The 21,931-nt window shown below is 35.8% G+C and overlaps 1 protein-coding gene across 1 annotated transcript; it reads left to right on the top strand.

The window, feature by feature from the left end:
* Positions 1-3,076: 3,076 nt before the first annotated feature.
* LOC129271187 (membralin-like) lies at positions 3,077-21,809 on the top strand. Its single transcript, XM_064106352.1, has 12 exons — positions 3,077-3,295; positions 6,715-7,136; positions 7,558-7,738; positions 9,506-9,778; positions 10,240-10,350; positions 11,291-11,413; positions 12,558-12,716; positions 13,496-13,579; positions 14,108-14,240; positions 15,116-15,215; positions 15,668-18,180; positions 18,949-21,809. Exons 2-11 carry the CDS (start codon positions 6,738-6,740, stop codon positions 16,457-16,459), a joined length of 2,355 nt encoding a protein of 784 aa, XP_063962422.1. The 5' UTR covers positions 3,077-3,295; positions 6,715-6,737; the 3' UTR covers positions 16,460-18,180; positions 18,949-21,809.
* Positions 21,810-21,931: the final 122 nt, after the last annotated feature.

The raw sequence follows: 21,931 nt of genomic DNA, 5'->3' as shown, positions 1-21,931 counted from the left end.
GTACCATTTCAGTTTAAAAAGCCTATATTATGTGTATATAAAAGATTAATTAGTCCAAATGAAGAGCCATTTTGTTTTGTGATGTAATGTTGTTACGAATGAGTGAAATATGTTTCAAAGATTATGTGTTGTTTTCTCTAGAAATTTGAAGGAAATATACAAGCTCTATTCCAAACATTTTGTCACAAAACAGTGATTTTTTGCAATTGTATATGTTATTTGAGACTGATTGTGAATATCACTCTTGCTATTAAAAAAAGCTCTTGTTGCATAATCTATGCTTTATTGTTTATTTTTGTCATCATTTGTCATTTTCCTAATTGTTTTATAGTTGTGTTTGTGTTCAGGTATTAATGGTGGTAATGATAGTGATATTTGAAATTTAAATAGCGCATAATAGTCAAAAGACTCTATGCGCTATACAGATATTAAATTACTAAATTATACATTAAACCCAATATAAAGGTCAAGTCCACCTCAGAAAAGTGTTGATTTGAATCAATAGAGAAAAATCAGACAAGCATAATGCTGAAAATTTCATCAAAATCAGATGTTAAATAAGAAAGTTATGACATTTTAAAGTTTTGCTTATTTTTCACAAAATAGTTATATGCACAATTTCGTCACATGCAAATGAGACAATCGATGATGTCCCTCACTATTTCTTCTGTTGTTTATTGTTTGAATTATACAGTAATTCATTTTTTACAGATTTGACAATAAGGACCAACTTGACTGAACCATAAAATGTCAAACAATGGTAATTCCACATGTTCAAGGAGAAATAAAGCTTTATTTCACAGGACAATGAGGAGAAAATTAGAATATTTCATATTTTATGTAATAAATACATAAGAAATAGTGAGTAAGTGATGTCATCAGTTCCCTCATTTGCATACCGACCAGGATGTGCAGATAACTGTGAACTTTAAGCAAAACTTTAAAATGTCATAACTTTCTTATTTTACATCCGATTTTGATGAAATTTTCAGTGTTATGCTTGTTGGATTTTTCTTTTTTTATTCAAATCAACTTTTTGTTGGGGTGGACTTGTCCTTTAAATTCTCCATTCAACCTAAAATATGTGATACAAATTAATGAAAACTGTTAACATTTAACAACATACTATATTGAACATGATAAACATTATTTTGAAAATAAGTAGGTCTTGAGACTAGATTTAAATATGGAAAAGGATAGTGCAGTTCTAATATACAGTGCGTCCCAGAAAAAACGAAACCGAGATCAAGCGATGATTTATCATAACTTAATCACAATTCACGCATGAGTGAGCAAAAACAATCTGAAGAAAGGATACAAAAAACTCATTTGGCGGGGGGTATCTGAATTTCAAAAAGAAAATCACATGCCTAAAAAGTTCAATATCTGCTCTTTTATTTGATACCTTAATCACAAAAATGGTCAAGAAGTAAAAAAGTTATGTTCCCTCGAAACAATGCTTGTTTTTCCATAATTTCATTAAATAAACGTGTTTTCACCGGTTTCCCACAGAAGCTATCGCACGATTAACAAAAGACTTAATGCATGGCTGATCGTCAACAAAACGGAGTGTCAAGTGAGTTTGAACGCTAGCCTGTAGAACCTCTTCATTTTATGAAATTATTGAAATTCAAGCCTTATTTCAAATAACCAGAACTTTGTTAATTCTTGACCATTTTCTGTAATTGAGGTATCAAATTAAAGAGCAGATATTGAACTTTCTAAAAATGTGGTTTTCTCTTTGAAACCCAGATACAGCCCGCCAAATGACTGTTTGGTATCCCCTCTTCAAATTGTTTTTGCTCACTCATGCGTGAATAAGAAATAATCTAAGTAATTTCAGATGAAAGAGGAGATTCTAAGCTTTACAATGGTAGGTCATTTGTCTATTGTATTTGTGATTAAGTTATGTAAAATCATCGATAAAATCGGTTTCGTTTTTTGTGGGACGCACTGTATAAAGGTAGGGAATGGTACAGTCAGACCATTGAAACCGACTCCGGGGGGGGAGGGGGACTTCCATTGATGTGTGGATACCACGCGTGACCCAAAAAACATGTAAAAAGGATTTTTTTTTTCAAGATGGGGTACGTTAGGTAGATAGCGTAATAAGGGTGTCAAAAACACTAAAATAGTGAAAAAAGGGTATGTATTTCGCTAGGAAAACTACATGTTTACGGTCCAAGTTGCGAAGGTATAAATAGAGTAAAATAAATATTATTATCATTATTATTATCAATATGGTCTAATTTGTCACTTGGTCTCATGCTAAGATGTTCTAATTCACTTCATCTACTTAATTTCTTTGCACTTTCTGATAATTTGGTCCATAAAAAAACTCATCTAATCGTATGATTTCATGATCTTTGCTCCGGCGACAATAGCTCTGCTATTGATTCCACACATTATTCAATGACTAGCAAACCTATAACATGAAAATCCTTTTGCAACCCTAACCCTGGCATCTGAGACGAAATAAAGCAGGGGGACTTGTCTCGGGAGCAAATGTTGTCATTAGACCAAGGAGAGGATTCAACCCAACAGGAAATTGACAAAATGGTAAATGGGGCGAAGATCATGTCTAATGTGTTTGTTAAAATAAAATTGGGGATGCTGTGTGTGCCCATTTTGTGGAAACCATATTCTAAAGAGTATGGGAACAAAGCCTTTAAATCGACAAAATACTATTTTCAGAGGGTAATAATGATAATATGACAAGTGAACAAAATCTGGTCCAATTTTCCCTCCTCCTCCCCCTCCTCCTAGTTCCTTTCACCCCCCCCCCCTTCCACTTCTTAGCTCCTTTCCCCTCCTCCCGCCCCTCCTTTATGTTATTCTCTCGGCTTCTCATGTTTTAGTCTAAGATTAAAGATAGATTGATTTGACCGCTCTTGTCTTCTATAATTAAAAGCACAAACTATATTTTTAATTTCCTATTATTGTAAAACAATAGGCCTATTGCCTGAAAAGCCATTAAAGCAGAAATTTTCTCCGCATTTTCTGGACCCTGAAAAATTCCCCGTTCATAATTCCTAATTCCTCCAAATCAAACCTCCAGCTGGCGCTGCTACCCTTATTTTTTGTAAAGTCTTCACACGCAATATGGCCACTGACTATAATGAGCGAATGGAGTAGGCAGAGCACCCTTCTTTTTAATGTAAATAACTTTATTTCGGCATCCCATATATAATAGAGGAAGGAATGTTCTCATCTTGTGTCACGTTATCGTAGAGAGAAGTCTAATAACGAGTGTAACGTGTGGAAAACAAGGAATAAACGTAGCAAATCGGTTCAGGTTCGTATCATTGATTGTCCACAGCTCAGACTCAGTCGAGAATTGTACATGTAAACACTCTGCTCCAATTGAATTGCACGCACTGCCTGCACAGCTAGTAGTAGTAGTACCGCCTACCGGTCTGGTAGTGGTAGGGGATCGTATTACCGAACTTTTCATGAATTCAATAATATCAAACACATTATTCTCATAAAATTCACCAAACTTTCACCATAAATACACAAATACCTACAAAATATAAATATGTAAAAATTTTGCCGAAATCGTTTTTCCTTTATACGATATTAGCTTCCAATCGGACCCCTCTTCGTAGGTGAAATATTTTGGTCACTTGAAAAAGGTACCGGTATCGTATTACCGAACGTGTGTTTTCTATGGGAAAAGTTAAGAAAAAAACAAAATCACTGATGAGCTATTTTGACCATATTTTATTATTTTTAGAATATTAAGACTTTGAAAAATTGTTTTTTACCATTTTTCATCATCTTTAGTATTCAAGTTCTCTTTGGAAGTAGGGTGTCTGGAGAAAAAAATTATTTTTCTTATTTCAAGAAAATATCACATTTTCTTTGTGAATTTGAAGAGAAATGACCTTCAGACTAACAGAAATGTAACATTTTTGAAAAAAATCAAATTATTGGCTGCAAAAAAGAAGAATGAAATTAGGTAAATTTTCAGCATTTCTCTGCCATAGACTGTGTAGTTAAGAAATGGACACACACAAATCCAAATTTTTAGCTTCCGAGAGCTGTTAAAAATTTATTATTAATGCCAAAAACTTGTCCATAAAGAGTCCAATAGGATTTTTTATGCTCTATCTGATGGTATGATTTTTATAAAGATTTGGAAACCAGATCACAATGAAAAATTGCGACAAAGTGAAAAAAATTGTGCAAAACAGAAATTTCATTTTCCCATAGAAAACGCATGGAGAAATGGCAATCTCAACACACACAAAAATAAGGGTTTGCAATTTATCTCTAAATCCTTATTTAAAATGATCATATAAACTTGTCCTTACTGTCAAAAGAAGCCCCTGAATTTTCTCTTTCCATACATGCCAAACACAAGTTAATAATCAATTCAGATCACATTTTTCTAGTAGCCTGAACTTCCCCGAAAAAATGTGCCATATTTTCCCCTGAATTAGCCTGTTTTATGCTGACACTTTTCAGTGTGGCTTCAGACACCCTATTGGAAGGATGTTGCAAAATTTTGAGCGTATGAAATTATTTTCTGATGCGTATGATGCGCGCGTTAGGTACCTAATACAAGGCCGGTCGGATATACAATCACTCACTATACTATGGTGAGACTACCACATATCGACCACCTCTTTTGAAACCGACCACCTTGCGCGTGTTAAAATTATTGCGTATTACAAACGATACGCGCGGGAGAGTAGGCGCAGTGTCCGTAGAAACGGTAAGAATCGATTTTACAAGAAAAAAGAAGCAACAAAAAGTAAAAATTCAGTAGAATTAATCAAAATTGTATTGACCAGACCCAAACCCCGCTGAAAAACCAAGAAATCCGATAGGAAACGGCTTTAGAACAAATATCCGTCGTCAATCGTCGAATCTTGTGCCGGAGCTCGCAGTGGAAGTAGTGAGACGATAATTTAGCATGTTGACATCATAGAACTGATTTTGAAAAGTAAAAATATTTCACCACTGCGACAAGAATCGGCCGTAAACTTAGCGTAACGCGGGTGGTCGGTTTCAAAAGACGGGTGCAAATGAGCAAATGTAAAATCGTCGTATTCGTTGTTCGTCGATATATACGCGGATTGAATTGGAGTCGCCGAGCGAAACATGGGAATCTGATCTGCTCAATTTTCTGCACAAATGAGACGAAAACGGGGTAAAATTGATGAATATTTTCGCAGATACGATGCTTAGAAGATTAGGTGGTCGATAAGGGGTAGTTCCAACCATACTGAGTAGTAGTACTAGTAGTTTAACTGCTAGCTGCTAACACTAACTTACAGCAGAGTTAGCCTGCCGTCATGTCACTTAGTATGACAGGGGGGGGGGGGGGGTGGACCGGCCAAAACTAAATCTAAGATCAAACAAACACTGACGTTGACATACATTTCTTTGATATTCCACCAGTGATATTTGTTGTATTCTGAAGGAGTTTTTATGATGGGGGATGGGGGACATGAAAACTATGCACAAATGATCATGACGATGAAAAATGAAAATTTAACAGACTGTCTTAATCTAATTTATGGTGAAATATTCCAAAGTCAGACATCGTTAACCAAGAAGTAAATATCACAAAACTCACGATGACACTCAAAAATCCTGCCATATTTTCTGATAAGAGACCTCTAAAATTACCTCTTGATCATGTTGATTTCGCTGCCGGATTTGGAAGGAGTCCCAAAGCTGCCTTGTCAATTGATCATGCAAAGAAATTGCATCTACTTTGCCAAATTCGTATTACCATAGGAAAATAAATGAAAGAGATTATTGCTCACGTAGCTCCAGCCGTTCAGGACTTTTTTTGGGGGGCGGGGGGTTCTCCTCTGGAGGAGCTGTAGTGAATCCAGACAGTCCAGCAGAACAAGTGACGAAACCTAGACTGAAGCTTTCGGTCTATGTTAGAGTGTGCCATAAATCTTGTAAAAACTTGAGCAAAATAAATTTCTTTATATAAACATTCACCTTCCTTTGGCCTGTCAATGATAACATTGAATGGTGCACCATGTATGAGCACACATTTACTTACACAATGCTTGGGTTTTGATGAGAATTTGACATTTTGAGGCTGCTCTTATTCCTGTTTGCGCGACTGCAATCAACTAGTTAATTTTTTGTTTCTCACCATTTTGACTTAATTCTATCTGCCTCTATTCTTTGTATTTCAAATTTGTTGGTCATTGCATTCTTCTTTGATTAAAATCACACAGATACATGAACATGTAGCCAAAGAGCCAAGATATGATACTATAGAGCTTCAGTCTCTGTACCATGATCCACTAAATTACGTTGGTTCCAATAGCACTAAGACTTTCGTAGCCAGCCCAAACGCCTGTTTTGCCCATTTTAGCAAACTAATTTAAATTTTTGCCAAGATTCCTTTTGAACCTTTCATTCTTTGAACACTTGAATTTCAGCCATATTGGGCATCAGGGCCACCCCTGTATTTATCCTTGATCTCAACGTCATTTTCAAACTTTCAGTCAGATTTCATCTTCGTTGTCGTTCAGATATTAACTAAAGTTCACAATCAAAACTTTAGTTAGTCCGTGTCCAAACTACAGCAAAGATAAAGTCTGACCAAGAATTTGAATGATGTCATGATTAAAACTAAAATACAGTATAGCTGTTCCTCATGCCCAATGTAGCAGAATTTCAGGTAAACGATTTAATGCTTACTTCCAAGATGCTACCCACCTTTTTTTCCTCTAGATTGTGAAATAACACCTTGAACAATGTCTACAAACACCGATACATCTGTCGGACCTGGTGCTGATGCAACTTTGGGACAGGACCGCCAACCCTCTTCATCTAACCTTCCAGACTCTAACCCTCAAACTGATGGTTCTTTGCCCGACAACCAGCAACAGCAGCCACAGGCAACACAGGAGAACCCTTCGCCCCAACCTCAACAAGCTGCTGCACCGGAAGTGGATGCAGAGCAGGCGTTGCCTAATATTCCTGCCGCTCAGAACGCTAACAACGCTAGAGCCAACAATAATAACAACAACAACCCGCTTCTCAATGTAAGGGATCGTCTCTTTCATGCCCTGTTCTTCAAGATCGCTATCACCTATGCCAGAGCTTTCCCTCCTCCTGTTCGAAGATTCTTTGAGTTTGCAATCCTCCTTAAGGTAAATGTCTAATATTTGATTATATTCTTTTCATTTAATCCCCTATTGAACATACTTATTATTTTGTCTAAATCTTTGGGTCAATTAAAATGACAAATTTGCCACCATAGATGGTCCTACCGTCACCTGTCTATAAAATTTTGACCAATTTGCTATAAAACCACAAGCTTTGTTTCACTTGAATGATTCACCCAATTGAAACATGTATCATGTAACCTGTTCATAAAAAGCTATTAAAGATGGAATTTCTTGTCTCCTTTTAAATTATAATCTTTCTCAATCTGACATTTTGATATTTAGAACATTATATTTTATTCAGAGTTTTTGTTTATTTGACAGAGGTTTTTTATGGCAGAAGTTTTATGCAACAGGCCCCAGATTGAAAATCTACCATTTGTAAAATTATCTCTCTCTACAACAGGCCTTGACTGCCCTATTTGTTCTTGCATACATTCACCGTACATTCTCTCGTTCACCAATCAACTGCCTTGCGGACTATCGTGACAAGTGGCCGAGGGATGGTATCCTGAGAGTTGAAATCGTAAGGAATCGCAGTGATGAAAGTCCCATATATGAAGTCTCGTATGGGAGAAGGAAATTAGGTATATGAATTGTAATTTAACTTCTAATGAAATTTTTGATAAATGATAATAATGATTGAAACTAATATATAGTGCATAATAGTCCAAAAACTCTTTATGCACTTTACAAATCAAATTACTAAATTATACAAGTTATATATTATACCTAAAAGCCTGAATTCACAAAGGTGGTTTTTAAAACCATCAGGTGAACCCATGGTTTATGCAGATTTCCTGTATAAATTACGCTTGTTTACCGTGTATATAAGACGTCCAATGCTGATGCACGCTTTTGTCACAGTTCGCCAAAATGATGCCTATTGCCATAGTTTAATATGTTATTTTATTCATGAGTCCACTGTTTGAAGAGTGGACTCATTAATTCAAAACAGTGAACTCGTGAATAAAATAGCGTATACCATGACAACAGGCGTCATTTTGGCGCACTGACAAAAGCACGCATCAGCATTGGACATCTTGTTAAAGGACAAGTCCACCCCAACATAAAGTTGATTTGAATAAGAAGAGAAAAATCCAACAAGCATAACACTGAAAATTTCATCAGAATCGGATGTAAAATAAGAAAATTATGACATTTTAAAGTTTCGCTTAATTTTAAAAAACAGTTATACGCACATCCTGGGCGGTATGCAAATGAGCAGACTGATGACGTCATCCACTCACTATTTCTTTTGTATTTTATTACATGAAATATGAAATATTCTAATTTTCTCCTCATTGTCAAGTGAAACAACGCTTAATTCCTCCCTGAACATGTGGAATTAGCATTGTTTAATACTATATGGTTCAGTCAACTTTGTCTTTGTTGTCATATCTGCAAAAAATGAAATATTGTGTAATTCAAACAATAAAAAACAAAAGAAAAAGTGAGTGATGGACATCATCGACCGACTCATTTGCATGACACTGAATTGAGCATATCACTGTTTCGTGAAAAAAAAATGAAAGTTTAAAATGCCATAACTCTCTTATTTTACATCCGATTTTGATGAAAATTTCAGCTTTATGCTCGTTTGATTTTTCTCTATTTATTCAAATCAACATATTTCTGGGGTGGACTTAACCTTTAATATACTCGGTAAATAAGCGTTATTTATACAGGAAATCTGAATAAACCATGGGATCAACCAATGGTTTTCAAAACCACCTTCGTGAATTCGGGCCAAAATGGTTTGTCATAAAAATACTTAAGTAGACATCAAGGTATAGTGATGAGCAAATAATTGTCATTTTTGAAGGAGATGTCACGCAAATGATTACTTCTACTGTGATCTGGATAAAGCTATGTAAGTTACAAATTTAGGCTAAGGAAAGAGGGTGTACTGAGGTAGTGATAGTACCTTTCATGCCTACAATCAATCAAATATTTTGTGCTCTTTTTTTGAGGATTTTTTTTACAGCAATAGTATAGAAGCAATAAGAAGATAAAAGTCCAAGCCACTGTACCCTAAATTCATAAAAAGTTGGAGTACCGTACAACACTTCCTTGGTGCCTCTGCTTATGTGTGCTTATAAAGATCTTTATTGTAGTGCACAGGATACATGTAGATCACAGTGAATTTTTCATCCAAATGAAGTGCACTGTCAAAGACTTTCCATTTATCTATATGCCAATTTCGATAATGTATTATCCTATTTGAACTAGTCCATGTGAAGTGCTTTAGAATAATATAATGTATAGGAAGTCAAGTCAATATTATGCACAATGAATTTTGATTCATGAACCATCCTCTTGAAAAAAATTGTCCAAAACTTGTCCATCCACAGGAGGCATGACAAAGATTGATGACGATGAGATGCAGTATGCCAATATGACTATGATGCCACCATACTGGGAATACTCAGACGTCTTAAAAGCCGATGATGCCTTGCGTAAGCGAGAGGAAGTGAACACCGATACCATCCAGACCTCGTTCTTTAATGGTCTCTCATGGCAGACAACAAACATCACAATTGACATGTCCGCCACACAAAAGCTGGAGAAAAACATGCAGCCGTTCCGTGAGACTGTGTCAGAGTTTGAAATGTTTACAAGAGCAGGTACACATAATTCTTTCCTATTTTGCTACATTTTTTCTGGGTGAAATTCAAACGCTTTGAATAATGACTCAGTGAAGAAAAATTCATTCGTTGAAGGTACTGTAATTTTCATTTTCAACCTTCCTTTCTCTTACATTTATTTGTTTGCTTGCTTGTTTGTTTTCTCTATTTCTTCTTAAAAAAAAAGTACAATCCATGTATGAAATATGTTTGCATATATGCAGTATACATAAAGGATAATATTTAAGTATAGTTGTGTAACTACATGTGTATAATATAAAACAAGGATGTAAATTTATATGCTTTGCTTTATAGAAGTATTATGTAATCAATGAAAGCAGGAAGAAGTAAAATTAGTTCTATTTACAAATTCCTTTTGGTTGAATTGCTTCAATAAGGGTTATGCTCATTCAAACCTTTTCATTCAGTCTGGTTTTATCATAATATTTGTTTGTATACAGTTTGGCCAGTAGATGAGTACATCATGGAATATTCATTGGAGTATGGTTTTCTAAGACTATCATCTGGTACGAGAGAGAGACTGGGTATCCCTGTCATGGTCATTCAACTTGGTAAGTCATACATCAAGAGTATACTCTATATCCTCAGAAAACCATGGCTTAAATGTAAGAGAGAGTAGTTGCAGCCAACAATTATTTCATAAGAAAGTCTTTAAGATCAAGTTTAATTGCCACCATATTTGATATAGATACAGATCTGGTACATTGAAATAAACTTATTTTTGTGAAATCAAAAACGGATAATTCTGATGCACACAACACAAAAAGGCCTATGTGGGACAGTGTATTAATATCGCTCGGAAAAATACCAGAAATTTTGTGGAAATTCCATGCTTTTTTTGCATGGAATTACACATTTTTTCCCAGAGTCATTCATACATACAAACACCTGGGTGGTCATTTTATTAGATTCTGTTCGAACTCATTTTGAGATAGTTACCACAACTGGTATTTATATTTAACCCTATCATGACTGCATCCTTCCAGTCAGTCCACCATGGCTTACCCTCTTGCTTACACTGTCAAACAATCACACTTACCTTCCAATGCCAATGTTGAATTGGAGCAATAAGAACAGCTATTTATCCAAAATTTTGGAGAGAAAAAACGACCTAATCTTTAAGCCTTCAACTCTACTCTCTCACCTGATTGTTTGTGTTATCTTAAAACCAGGGTCAGGGGAACGAAAACAAACCATCACTTCTGTCACGAAACAATGTTTTTGTTTGTGTATGAATGCAGTGTAAGCAAAGCCTCACAGTGAGTCACTTCATACAAACATGTAGAACAGGGGAATGTTTCATGAAAAATGTTGTCCATGATTTTTACTGACTTATTTGCTCTCGGCCAATCAGATGCAAGGATTTGCAGAAGCTCATAACAGTGAAAGTAAAAAATAACTGACTGAACTTTTCTTGAGACGCTCCCCCGATTTACCTTGCTTGGTAGTTTGTTTTCATGTCATGTAAAATATTTCTTAATGATTTCTAAGATCCCACACAAGATGAATGCTTTGGTGATTCCTTGAGTCGATTCCTGCTGGATGAATTCCTTGGTTATGATGATATTCTCATGTCCAGTGTGAAGAGCTTAGCAGAGTATGAAGACAACAAAGGTATGTTCTTTATTTTTATTTTTCACAATGGTTTCCATCTTGCAGTATTAGAAAAAGGTGAATTACTAAAGGGAAAGTACTCAAAACAGTGCCCATAAATAAAAGCAGTGTTGTGTCTATAAAAAAAAAGAATTTAGTTCAATGACGGGGCCCAGGTGTTGAGTACACTTGTCGACCACTCTCTCTAGATTAATACGCATGAGTGATGTCACAATAAGGGCTCAACAATTGTGAAATTATGGCTACCTTGCCATTTGTGTAAGTACCCCAAAATACTTTGATTCTAATTGACTTTCAAGCACTGTTACCATGGTAATACCAAAAATTACCATATTGAAACATTCTCCTGGGCTCCGTAACACAAAGATTAGCGATCAATCGCTAAATGAACTGACCAATCAAGATCAATGTTACACGCGCATTTGGTGCAAAATACTGACCAGGAACCAATCAGAAGTGCTCTTTCACATTTGCTATTCATTGCAAAACTTTATGTTATGGAGCCCTGATCAATGATTATTCTACCAAAGGAGCAGTTTCACTTCTAGTCTAGCATATTTTAAACTGTTGGAGACCGAGCCTGCATATATGTGGGCTGGAGTCTATGGAAAACATGTAATATCAAAATTATTGGCCCGAATTCACAAAGGTGGTTTTGAAAACCCATGGTTGAGTCCATGGTTTATGCAGATTTCCTGTATGAATTACGCTTATTTTAACGCGAATCGGGCGCGTGTATAAAAAATGTCCAATGCTGATGCGCGCTTTTGTCACAATGCGCCAAATTGACGCCTGTTGCCATGGTTAGATACGCTATTTTATTCATGAGTCCACTGTTTGAAGAGTGGACTCATGAATAAAAACAGTGAATTCATGAATACAATAGCGTGGATAACCACGGCAACAGGCATTAATTTGGCGCATTGTGACAAAATCGCGCATCAGCATTGGACATTTTTTATACACGCGCCCGACACGCGTTAAATTAAGCGTAATTTATACAGGAAATCTGCATAAACCGTGGATTCAACCGTGGGTTTTCAAAACCACCTTTGTGAATTCGGGCCATTCAGTCTCAAACAGGTAAATCTCAGACCACCCATGATCTCTGACTTCTTCCCAATTCCCATTCTCTATGAATCAGGTTACCTGCGCAACGTTGTGACGGGAGAGCATTACCGCTTCGTCAGCATGTGGATGGCTCGTTCCTCGTACATCGCAGCTGGGTTCATCATGCTGATCTTCACCATATCTATCTCCATGCTACTAAGATACTCTCATCATCAGATTTTTGTCTTCATTGGTCAGTACACTCAATATCTTTTCTATCTTAATATCTTTTGGAAGTTTTGTTCTGGCTTATTTTATCTTGCCCTTATTTCATAAAAAAAAGAAGGTTGAAAAATCAAATGTGTATTAGGAGTTTATCGCTACATTGCACTGTAATCATTCAACTTTATTGGCTGATAGTAAACCTGTTACATGAGTTCTGGATTTGTAGTTATAAGAAATCTTTATAAAGTGGGAATGAGTGATGTGTATTATTTGTTTTATTAGTTAATGATGTGGATCCTTGTCATTTGATTATTTAAACCCATGACCACTGATAAATGCTTTACTTATGGCCGTTTATCACCGGTATAGTTTCTTATATTAAAGCCTCTTTATTTATTATCTATTGTCCACGGCAGAATGCATTTGCATAATAAGTCAGAAAGAAGAGGAATCAAGGGTATTTGAATTCCAGTACATCGTGACTTGGTCGTGAATCAGAATAGCTTGGTGGTTAAGTCGCTGCCCGGCAAGCAGTAGATGACGGGTTCGAATCCCACTGGTTCCAATTTTTTCTGACTTATTATTTTCATTACAGATCGAGCATGGGATCTTAAACACATAGGAGTAATGCCAAAATGTTTTTTTTTTAATTATGATTTCTCCTATTAAAGCCTCTTTATTTAGAAAATTAAATGCCTAGTCTCATGTACATTGTTGTTTTGTTTTTATGGCACTCTTATGCAATTAATCATTTGAACAGTTTTTCAGTAAGGTCTCACTTAATGTTATGGTATTTTTTTAATGTAGTTGACCTACTACAAATGTTGGAGATGAATACAACGATTGCATTCCCTGCTGCTCCTCTTCTTACAGTCATCCTCGCTCTAGTTGGTAAGTAGGGATACCTCTGGCAAGATATCCATTCAAATTAAATTTAAGATGAATTATAATGAGAGTTTTAAGAAGAAGGGTTACTAAAGAACTTTGAATAATCCTTCTTTAATCATTTACCCTAAAAAAATACATGTATATATGTTCATATGTAGATATGTGATTTAGATATATATGTTACATTTTTCTGCATGAGTTTAGGGCCCCATAACAGAAAGTGTTGCAATTAATTACAAAGAGTTTATAAACAATTGTAGCACCTAACCTATCAATAATTATGCCCAGATATGAAAATATTTGGACTTGTTATTAAGGTTTATCTTCTCTTTGTTAAATTGTTTGCAAAATTACAAATTTTTGTTCTTCTTATGGTTATTTAAACGACTGTTAAGCGTGTGACTCAGTCCTAGTTTTTAAAGGAACTTTAAGTGAAACAAAAGGAAATTTCCTATTCATTATTATTCAATGATTGATCTTTGCTTTGATTATTTTATCTTCTGACTGTGTTTCTCTACATGTGTGTATAAGGTATGGAAGCTATCATGTCTGAGTTCTTCAACGATACAACCACGGCATTCTACATCATTCTCATTGTATGGGTAGCTGATCAATATGATGCTATCTGCTGTCATACACAGATCACTAAACGTCACTGGCTTAGGTATTCACAAGGTTCTAGAAAGATGAAAATTTGATGATATTGATGATGATAGTGAAAGTGGTAGTGGTGATGATGATGATGATGATGAGATCTATCTGCTGTCATACACAGATCACTAAACGACACTGGCTTAGGTATTTACAAGGTTCTAGAAAGATGAAAATTTGATGATGATGATGATGGTGGTGATGATGATGATAGTGAAAGTGGTAGTGATAATGATGATGATGATGATGATGATAGTGAAAGTGGTATTGATGATGATGATGAGATCTATCTGCTGTCATACACAGATCACTAAACGACACTGGCTAAGGTATTCACAAGGTTCTAGAAAGATGAAAATTTGATGATGTTGTTGATGATGATGATAGTGAAAGTGGTAGTGATGATGATGATGATAGTGAAAGTGGTAGTGATGATGATGATGATGATAGTGAAAGTGGTAGTGATGATGATGATGAGATCTATCTGCTGTCATACACAGATCACTAAACGACACTGGCTAAGGTATTCACAAGGTTCTATAGATTTGATGTAGAGTAGAAAATTGACACAAGTGTTGGTGATGACGATGATGATGATGGTGATGATGATATTTTTTTTGTGTATTAGCTAAATTGAAATCGTTAGTGCTTTGGGCCATTTGGGAAAAGCCGTTATAAATTTTGGTATTGTTATTGTTATTATTAATATTACTATTATTATTATTATTTTGAATTTAACATTACATTTAAAAGTGATCAGGGTTTGCCAACATTATTTTCTTGTTCATGATTTTAAAAAATAGTTCAACATTTAATGTTTCTTATTCCAATCTTCGATGTATGTTCCTTTACCTGCATTTTTACCTCTTGTTTGTTCCTTCCTTCCAGATTCTTTTACTTGTACCATTTTGCATTTTATGCATACCATTATCGCTTCAATGGGCAGTACAGTGGCTTGGCACTCATTACATCCTGGCTTTTTATTCAAGTGAGTTTATTATGATATGTCATAGATTATGTTAATCATCAGAAACATTTGCTTTGGTGTCAGAATGATATATAATGTAGTTATTTGTATAGGTGCCTGAGACATCGGCCAGTACTCTGAAGTCCAGTTTAAGTTATACCATGGTCTAACTCTGTGCTAAAATAATGGGAAGCTAGCCTTTCAGTCACTGTATGAGCACATATTCACAATGCTGAACTAGTACAATGACATATCCCACCACAAACCAAGTTATTGCTTTGATAGACAATGACAAATGTACATTTGTAATAACATAACAAAAAATGATAGAAATTTATTTTTAATTGAAGCATGTGAAAAAGTGATACCAGCAAATAGATTTGTCATGAATAATAGTAGATATTTAATCTTGACTAATTTTACAGGATTTCATTTTTGATATTTATTGATTGCTGCTGTTGTCCTTTTTTCAGCACTCCATGATATATTTCTTTCACCACTATGAGTTACCTGCCATCTTACAGCAAGCTAGGCTTCAAGTGTTGCTACAACGCAACCAGCATGGTGGTATGCATCCTCGTATCAACATCAATATCAACCTTGGAGAGAATGCCCAGCAACCCCAGCCAGGCAACACTGATAGACAGGAGGACAATAACCAAGGTGGAGGTAATACAACACCAAATGGTACCCAACCACAACAGCAACAACAAGCTGCACAACCTGTACCGGGTGTTAATGTGGCTGCTGTTCAACGTCCAGTGTGGCGGCAACGTCGCACGCTTTTCAGCATGTACCTTGGGGCGTTGCTCTATCGGCGGCCAGCAACTGCCAACGCTGCTGTAAGCCAACAAACAGAAGTGGCTACAACTGCAGCAGAGACAGCCACCTCAAACTCAGCAACTCATGCTACAACAAATACAGACAATAGCCTCAATCAGGAATCGCCTGAGAGCAGAACTGTCACAAATATTAGTGATTCAAATCAAAACAATGCATCGCAAGGAGAAACTGAAATTAGTAATGCTTCGTTGATGCAGAACTCACTACCGGAGACAAGCAATCCTGTTTCATCAAGTACGAGCCAATCGGACTCTAGTAGACTCGATACATCAAAAGGAAGCAGTACATTAGCATCATGTGAAAACCTTTTACCTACAACTCAAACTTTGCCAAGTAATACACTACAAGATTCTATGTTATTGGAAAGTATATCACAAACATCTAATGCTACAACTATTAAATCTGGTAATGTTGAACAATGATAGTACTCAATGGTGTATATAAAAAGCCAGCTGTAGCATAGGTAGATGATATAATTCTGCAGAAAACCTCAGTTATATCTGTACTCCTTCTTTTAAAGATTAATATTGGGTTTCTGCATGAAGGTCTTACAGCTATCAATAATGCATATCATTAGAACCCACTTTCCTGTAAGCTGAGCATCATTTCAGAAAGCTTGTCAACTCTATCAAATGGTCATTCTGTACCATTGTAACAGTCAGAGACCAGATTTTAAGAAATTCTTAGTATGTTTACCCTTTAATTGATAAATCTGAGGTTTCCTGCAGTATAAATTTTATTGATGTTTAGGTATGAAATGGGCATGTAAATATATATCTAACCAGTCAAATTAATTTTTCTTTGAAGCAAATTTTGATGATTTGAAATAGTATGATCCTCCTAATTCTTTATACTACAAAGAAACTGTAGATTCTTTATATCAGTTTTGAGTCGTAAAGCTGCTGATTAAAAAAGTAAAAATGTTAATGAAAACGTGTCAGCGCATTTTTTTACAAAATTGCTAATATTTTCGTCTCTCTTAACTTTGCATAGTCTCTCTTGTTTTATTTTCCGCTCTAACAATACCTCAGAAAAATACCAAATATTGTATCACAATTAAAATGCGGCTTTTCTATATTCAGGAATAGATGTCTCACATATCACTTTAATCAATTAAATTTCATGTTAACGACTTCAGCTTATAATATATTTGCTTTGAGGCTTACAAACATTTTTACATTAATTTCCTGAAATCAAGGAGAATTACTTAGAAGCAAGAATTACATACCTAGGCTTATTTTCAGTTCTTGAGGCACCTTATATCATTATTGATTCAATGGCGTTTATCTTGCCCTCATACTCATCAATACTTAAATGTTTACACCCTGTATTAACAGTTAACGTCAGGAATGCAGATTATGTATCCTTGATTTAATTCTTTGGGCAGTTTCAGACCTTTATCACCTCGCGATTGATCACCAATGGTGATCAGTTATATGTTATTCCTATATTCCTAAGTCATATGTTTTCCTTCAGCAAGAAATTCACCCACATTGTGCTGCACTCAACCCAGGTGAGATGAATGGGTACCCACTAGGAAGAAATTATGAATGCTCAAGTGCCCAATCAATGTACCGTGCTAAAGCCAGGGTAATAATATCATTATCATGTTGAGCATGTCCCATTGGGAGAACAGTTTTTTTTTTAACTTAAGTGGCTACCCTGAGTAAAATATGACCTTATTTTTGTCTCGCCTGCGTAGCGGAGCGAGACATAGGTATCACTTATTTCCGGCGTCGTCGTCGTCGTCAACAATTGTGTTGTACACCCAATAACTTTCTATAGCTTCGAGGTGGGATCACCAAATTCATACCAGAGGTCCATCTCCTGAAGGCACAGGTCAAGTTCGAATATGAGTCCAATTGGAATAAGGTCAAAGGTCAATGAACTTTCCATGACTGGCACTGTGCTGTGTTGTACACATAATAACTTTGTACACCCAATAACTTTCTATATCTTCGAGGTGGGATCACCAAATTCATACTAGAGGTCCATCTCCTGAAGGCACAGGTCAAGTTCGAATAAGAGTCGAATTTGAATAAGGTCAAAGGTCAATGAACTTTCCATGACTGGCACTGTGCTGTGTTGTACACATAATAACTTTCTATATCTTCGAGGTGGGATCACCAAATTCATACCAGAGGTATCTCCTGAAGGCACAGGTCAAGTTCGAATAAGAGTCGAATTTGAATAAGGTCAAAGGTCAATGAACTTTCCATGAATGGCACTGTGCTGTGTTGTACACATAATAACTTTCTATATCTTCGAGGTGGGATCACCAAATTCATACCAGAGGTCCATCTCCTGAAGGCACAGGTCAAGTTTGAATATGAGTCGAATTTGAATAAGGTCAAAGGTCAATGAACTTTCCATGACTGGCACTGTGCTGTGTTGTACACACAATAACTTTCTATAGCTTCGAGGTGAGATCGTCAAATTCATAACAGAGGTCCATCTCTTGAAGGTGCAGGCCAAGTTCAAATGTGAGCCGAATTTGAATAAGGTCAAAGGTCAATGAACTTTCCATGACTGGCACTGTGCTGTGTTGTACACACAATAACTTTCTATAGCTTCGAGGTGAGATCGCCAAATTCATAACAGACGTCCATCTCTTGAAGGTACAGGTCAAGTTCGAATATGAGCCGAATTTGAATAAGGTCAAAGGTCAATGAACTTTCCATGACTGGCACTGTGCTGTGTTGTACACACAATAACTTTCTATAGCTTCGAGGTGAGATCGTCAAATTCATAACAGAGGTCCATCTCTTGAAGGTGCAGGCCAAGTTCAAATGTGAGCCGAATTTGAATAAGGTCAAAGGTCAATGAACTTTCCATGACTGGCACTGTGCTGTGCTGTACACACAATAACTTTCTATATCTTCGAGTAAGGATTGCCAAATTCATACAAGAGGTCCATCTTTTGAAGGTGCAGGTCAAGTTCAAATGTGAGTTGAATTTGATTAAGGTCAAAGGTCAATGAACTTTCCATGACTGGCACTGTGCTTTGTTGTACACATAATAACTTTTTATATCTTCGAGGTAGGATTGCCAAACTCGTAACAGAGGTCCATCTAAGTCATATAGCATACATGTAGTTTTGACATGCAGTCTCTTCATGACTGCAATATGCAGGCGAGACAACGCTTGGCGTTTGCCTTGTTATCATCATTATTATCACCCATGTTGATTCATAACCTGTCATATCAGATCTTATCACCAGTGCACACTTTTGGTAGTTAACATATGTTATGTTCCTCATTTGCAGCAATATGATATGTGATCCATCTCAAATGCACAATACAAATTGTCCTTGGTAAAGTATAAAGGGTCAGCGGAATCAGGGAATAGGTTTGCTTCAGTCTCTTCCCCCATTTTTTATTAAACAATACATATCTGTGAAAATGACCATCTGATTGTGATTTTATGCATAGTCAGGCCCCTCCCCCACCCCAAACATTCAAAATCATTTCATGCCCCCAGTATAACATGCACGATTTAAAAATTAGCCCACTGTTTTCTTTCCGATTCTAAGCTCCAACCAGTCATAACCAATCAGTTAATTAGACGTTACAGAGGCTCATTGTCCATAGTTAAATGGTGGTTGCCAGTGATGATTATAAGTGTTATCCATCACAGTTAGCAATAAACACAAGGGGGGGTGCAGCCATGACAAAAAGGTGTCACTATGGGCAAGTAGAGTAACTTAGGTTGGTCATTTTCAGAATCTATTGATCTTGATTTTTCCATATGCATAAAGTATTTTATCATAATTGAAATAGTTTATGTATTGACATATGTCTTGTATCATTGTGTTGATATGTTCTTCCAGGTGCACACTTATCTTCTAAAAGTCAACAGTAAGCATCATAAGAAAAGAAAATCCTGGATGACAGCCTTTAATACATGTAGTGCACTTTAACCTTTGGCTGTTGTAACCAAGTAGTCCATGTCTGTTTCTGTTTATGGTAACTCCCGTGGGAACATTTAGCTATTGTAACCAAGTAGTCCATGTCTGTTTATGGTCACTCCCGTAGGAACTCGGCAGGACAGCTTTTTGCTGGTAAACGCCAAGCTGGTATATAACCAATTACCTAGGAAACATTTTACATCTAGGTTACTAGTAATCAGTCATTGTGGCTGACGTTATAGACGACAGATTACTACTCTCCAGTCTTTTTATCAAAGTGGAGACAATGGCAGATTCAAACTCACAATCTTTCGATTGTCCAACGCTCTAACCAATGGACCACACGACCCGTGATTTTGAAACCCATGAGAATTGCAGCATTCAGTGGTCAAAATTCATTTCAAATCCATAATCTGTATACACATGCATTGCACAGGGGTGTGAGAGTTCAGATTTTTATCTGATTTCAGATTTTTTTTTTTTTTTCAGCTTAATTTTTGGCCTTCCTCTGTACAAAAAGTATGGGAGCTCTTTCTATTTCAGACTTTTTCAACACTCTTCAGCTATTTTCAGATCTTTTTATTTTTGACCACTCACACCCCTGATTGCAAATAATTCCATTAAGGTTTGAGTACGATTAACATATCATTGACATTGTATTTTTTTTATATTGGACCTGGAATACTTGCACAATTTTTATTAGAGTTATCCTATAACAATTTATTGAAGAAAGTAGTTTCGTAGAATTAATGTGATTAAGGAAGAATGTAAAACCTCAGAAGTAATTCTTTATTAAAAGGATTGCTCTTGATATAGATGATACAGAATTTGACACTTTTCTTCTTTGCATTGTTATGTGAATTGTGCAAAAGGACAGACATGTTTTGATTGTCTGTAGTTTGTTATTAACTGTTTATCAGTTGAAAGCTTCTATAGGTTCTGTTGCCATTATTGTCGGTAGTTAAATTAATGAAGTTCTGAAAAGTTACTTCATTCAATTTGGGGGGCAATCAAAACATTTTTTTCAAGTGATATCATCTGAATATGTTCTGTATTACTCTGTATTCAAACTCAAACTTTATGAATGAGCTCATATTGACTAGGTGTTTCCTGAACAGTGTGAAAAAGGTGCTAGATATATTTTTTTTTTCATAAGAAACTAGTCATATTTTCAGACATTTAAGATTTCACTGATTTCTCGAATAACCTGTTGTAATTAATAGTTCATACAAAACATTCGCCTTAAATTTGTAATATTTCTGTTTGAGAAGTATATCAATTTGTTGATATTGTAGAGGGTCCGGCTTTGTTTTCTTCCTTGTGTATGCTCAGTATTTAAAAGGGACTGGCAACTGCATGACCCCAGTGAAGAATGTTCCTTCTAATTTAAGAAGACTACTATTTTAGAAAATGTGTCCCATGTCGAGAAATCATCTCATTTGGTTGTTGAACACTAATTTTCTCTCAAGTTTTACATGCCTTGAAATTGTTACAAGTATATATGCACTTTTAAGTAAAAGCATACTATTCATAATACTTTATTGATCGATATGCTCTTGCACCATGTTGTTGAAATCACTCATATCCCTTACATACACTAGATGGTCCCATCTTTGAATATGTGTTTTAAATTGTAAATTCCCCCTTTCAGATATAACTCTTCAAAATCACTTTGTCCGTTTTGCATGGAGCCAAAACAATAATATTTTGACAGGTGGATAAAGCTTCTCATAAAACTGAACACTGATGTGTGCAGGTGATTGAATCATGCCATTAACTGTGCACTGTATGAGAACATTGATTTTACACTTTTTTGTTGATAAAATAATTCTTTGATTAAAATATGCATTTATTATATGTCACAACACTCTTATTCTTTGATTTATTTTGTATGCATAGAGAAAGAGTGAAAGAGGAAGGGTTATTTGAGAGTTGATGATCCAGTGAGTAATGAGTATATATGGCAATTGGGGGAGGGGGATGGGGA

Source organism: Lytechinus pictus, chromosome 11 (genome assembly GCF_037042905.1).
Source record: "Lytechinus pictus isolate F3 Inbred chromosome 11, Lp3.0, whole genome shotgun sequence".
Lineage (NCBI taxonomy): Eukaryota > Metazoa > Echinodermata > Echinoidea > Temnopleuroida > Toxopneustidae > Lytechinus > Lytechinus pictus.
Note: the sequence above shows the minus strand (reverse complement) of the source record. Positions and strands in the feature narration are given on the sequence as shown.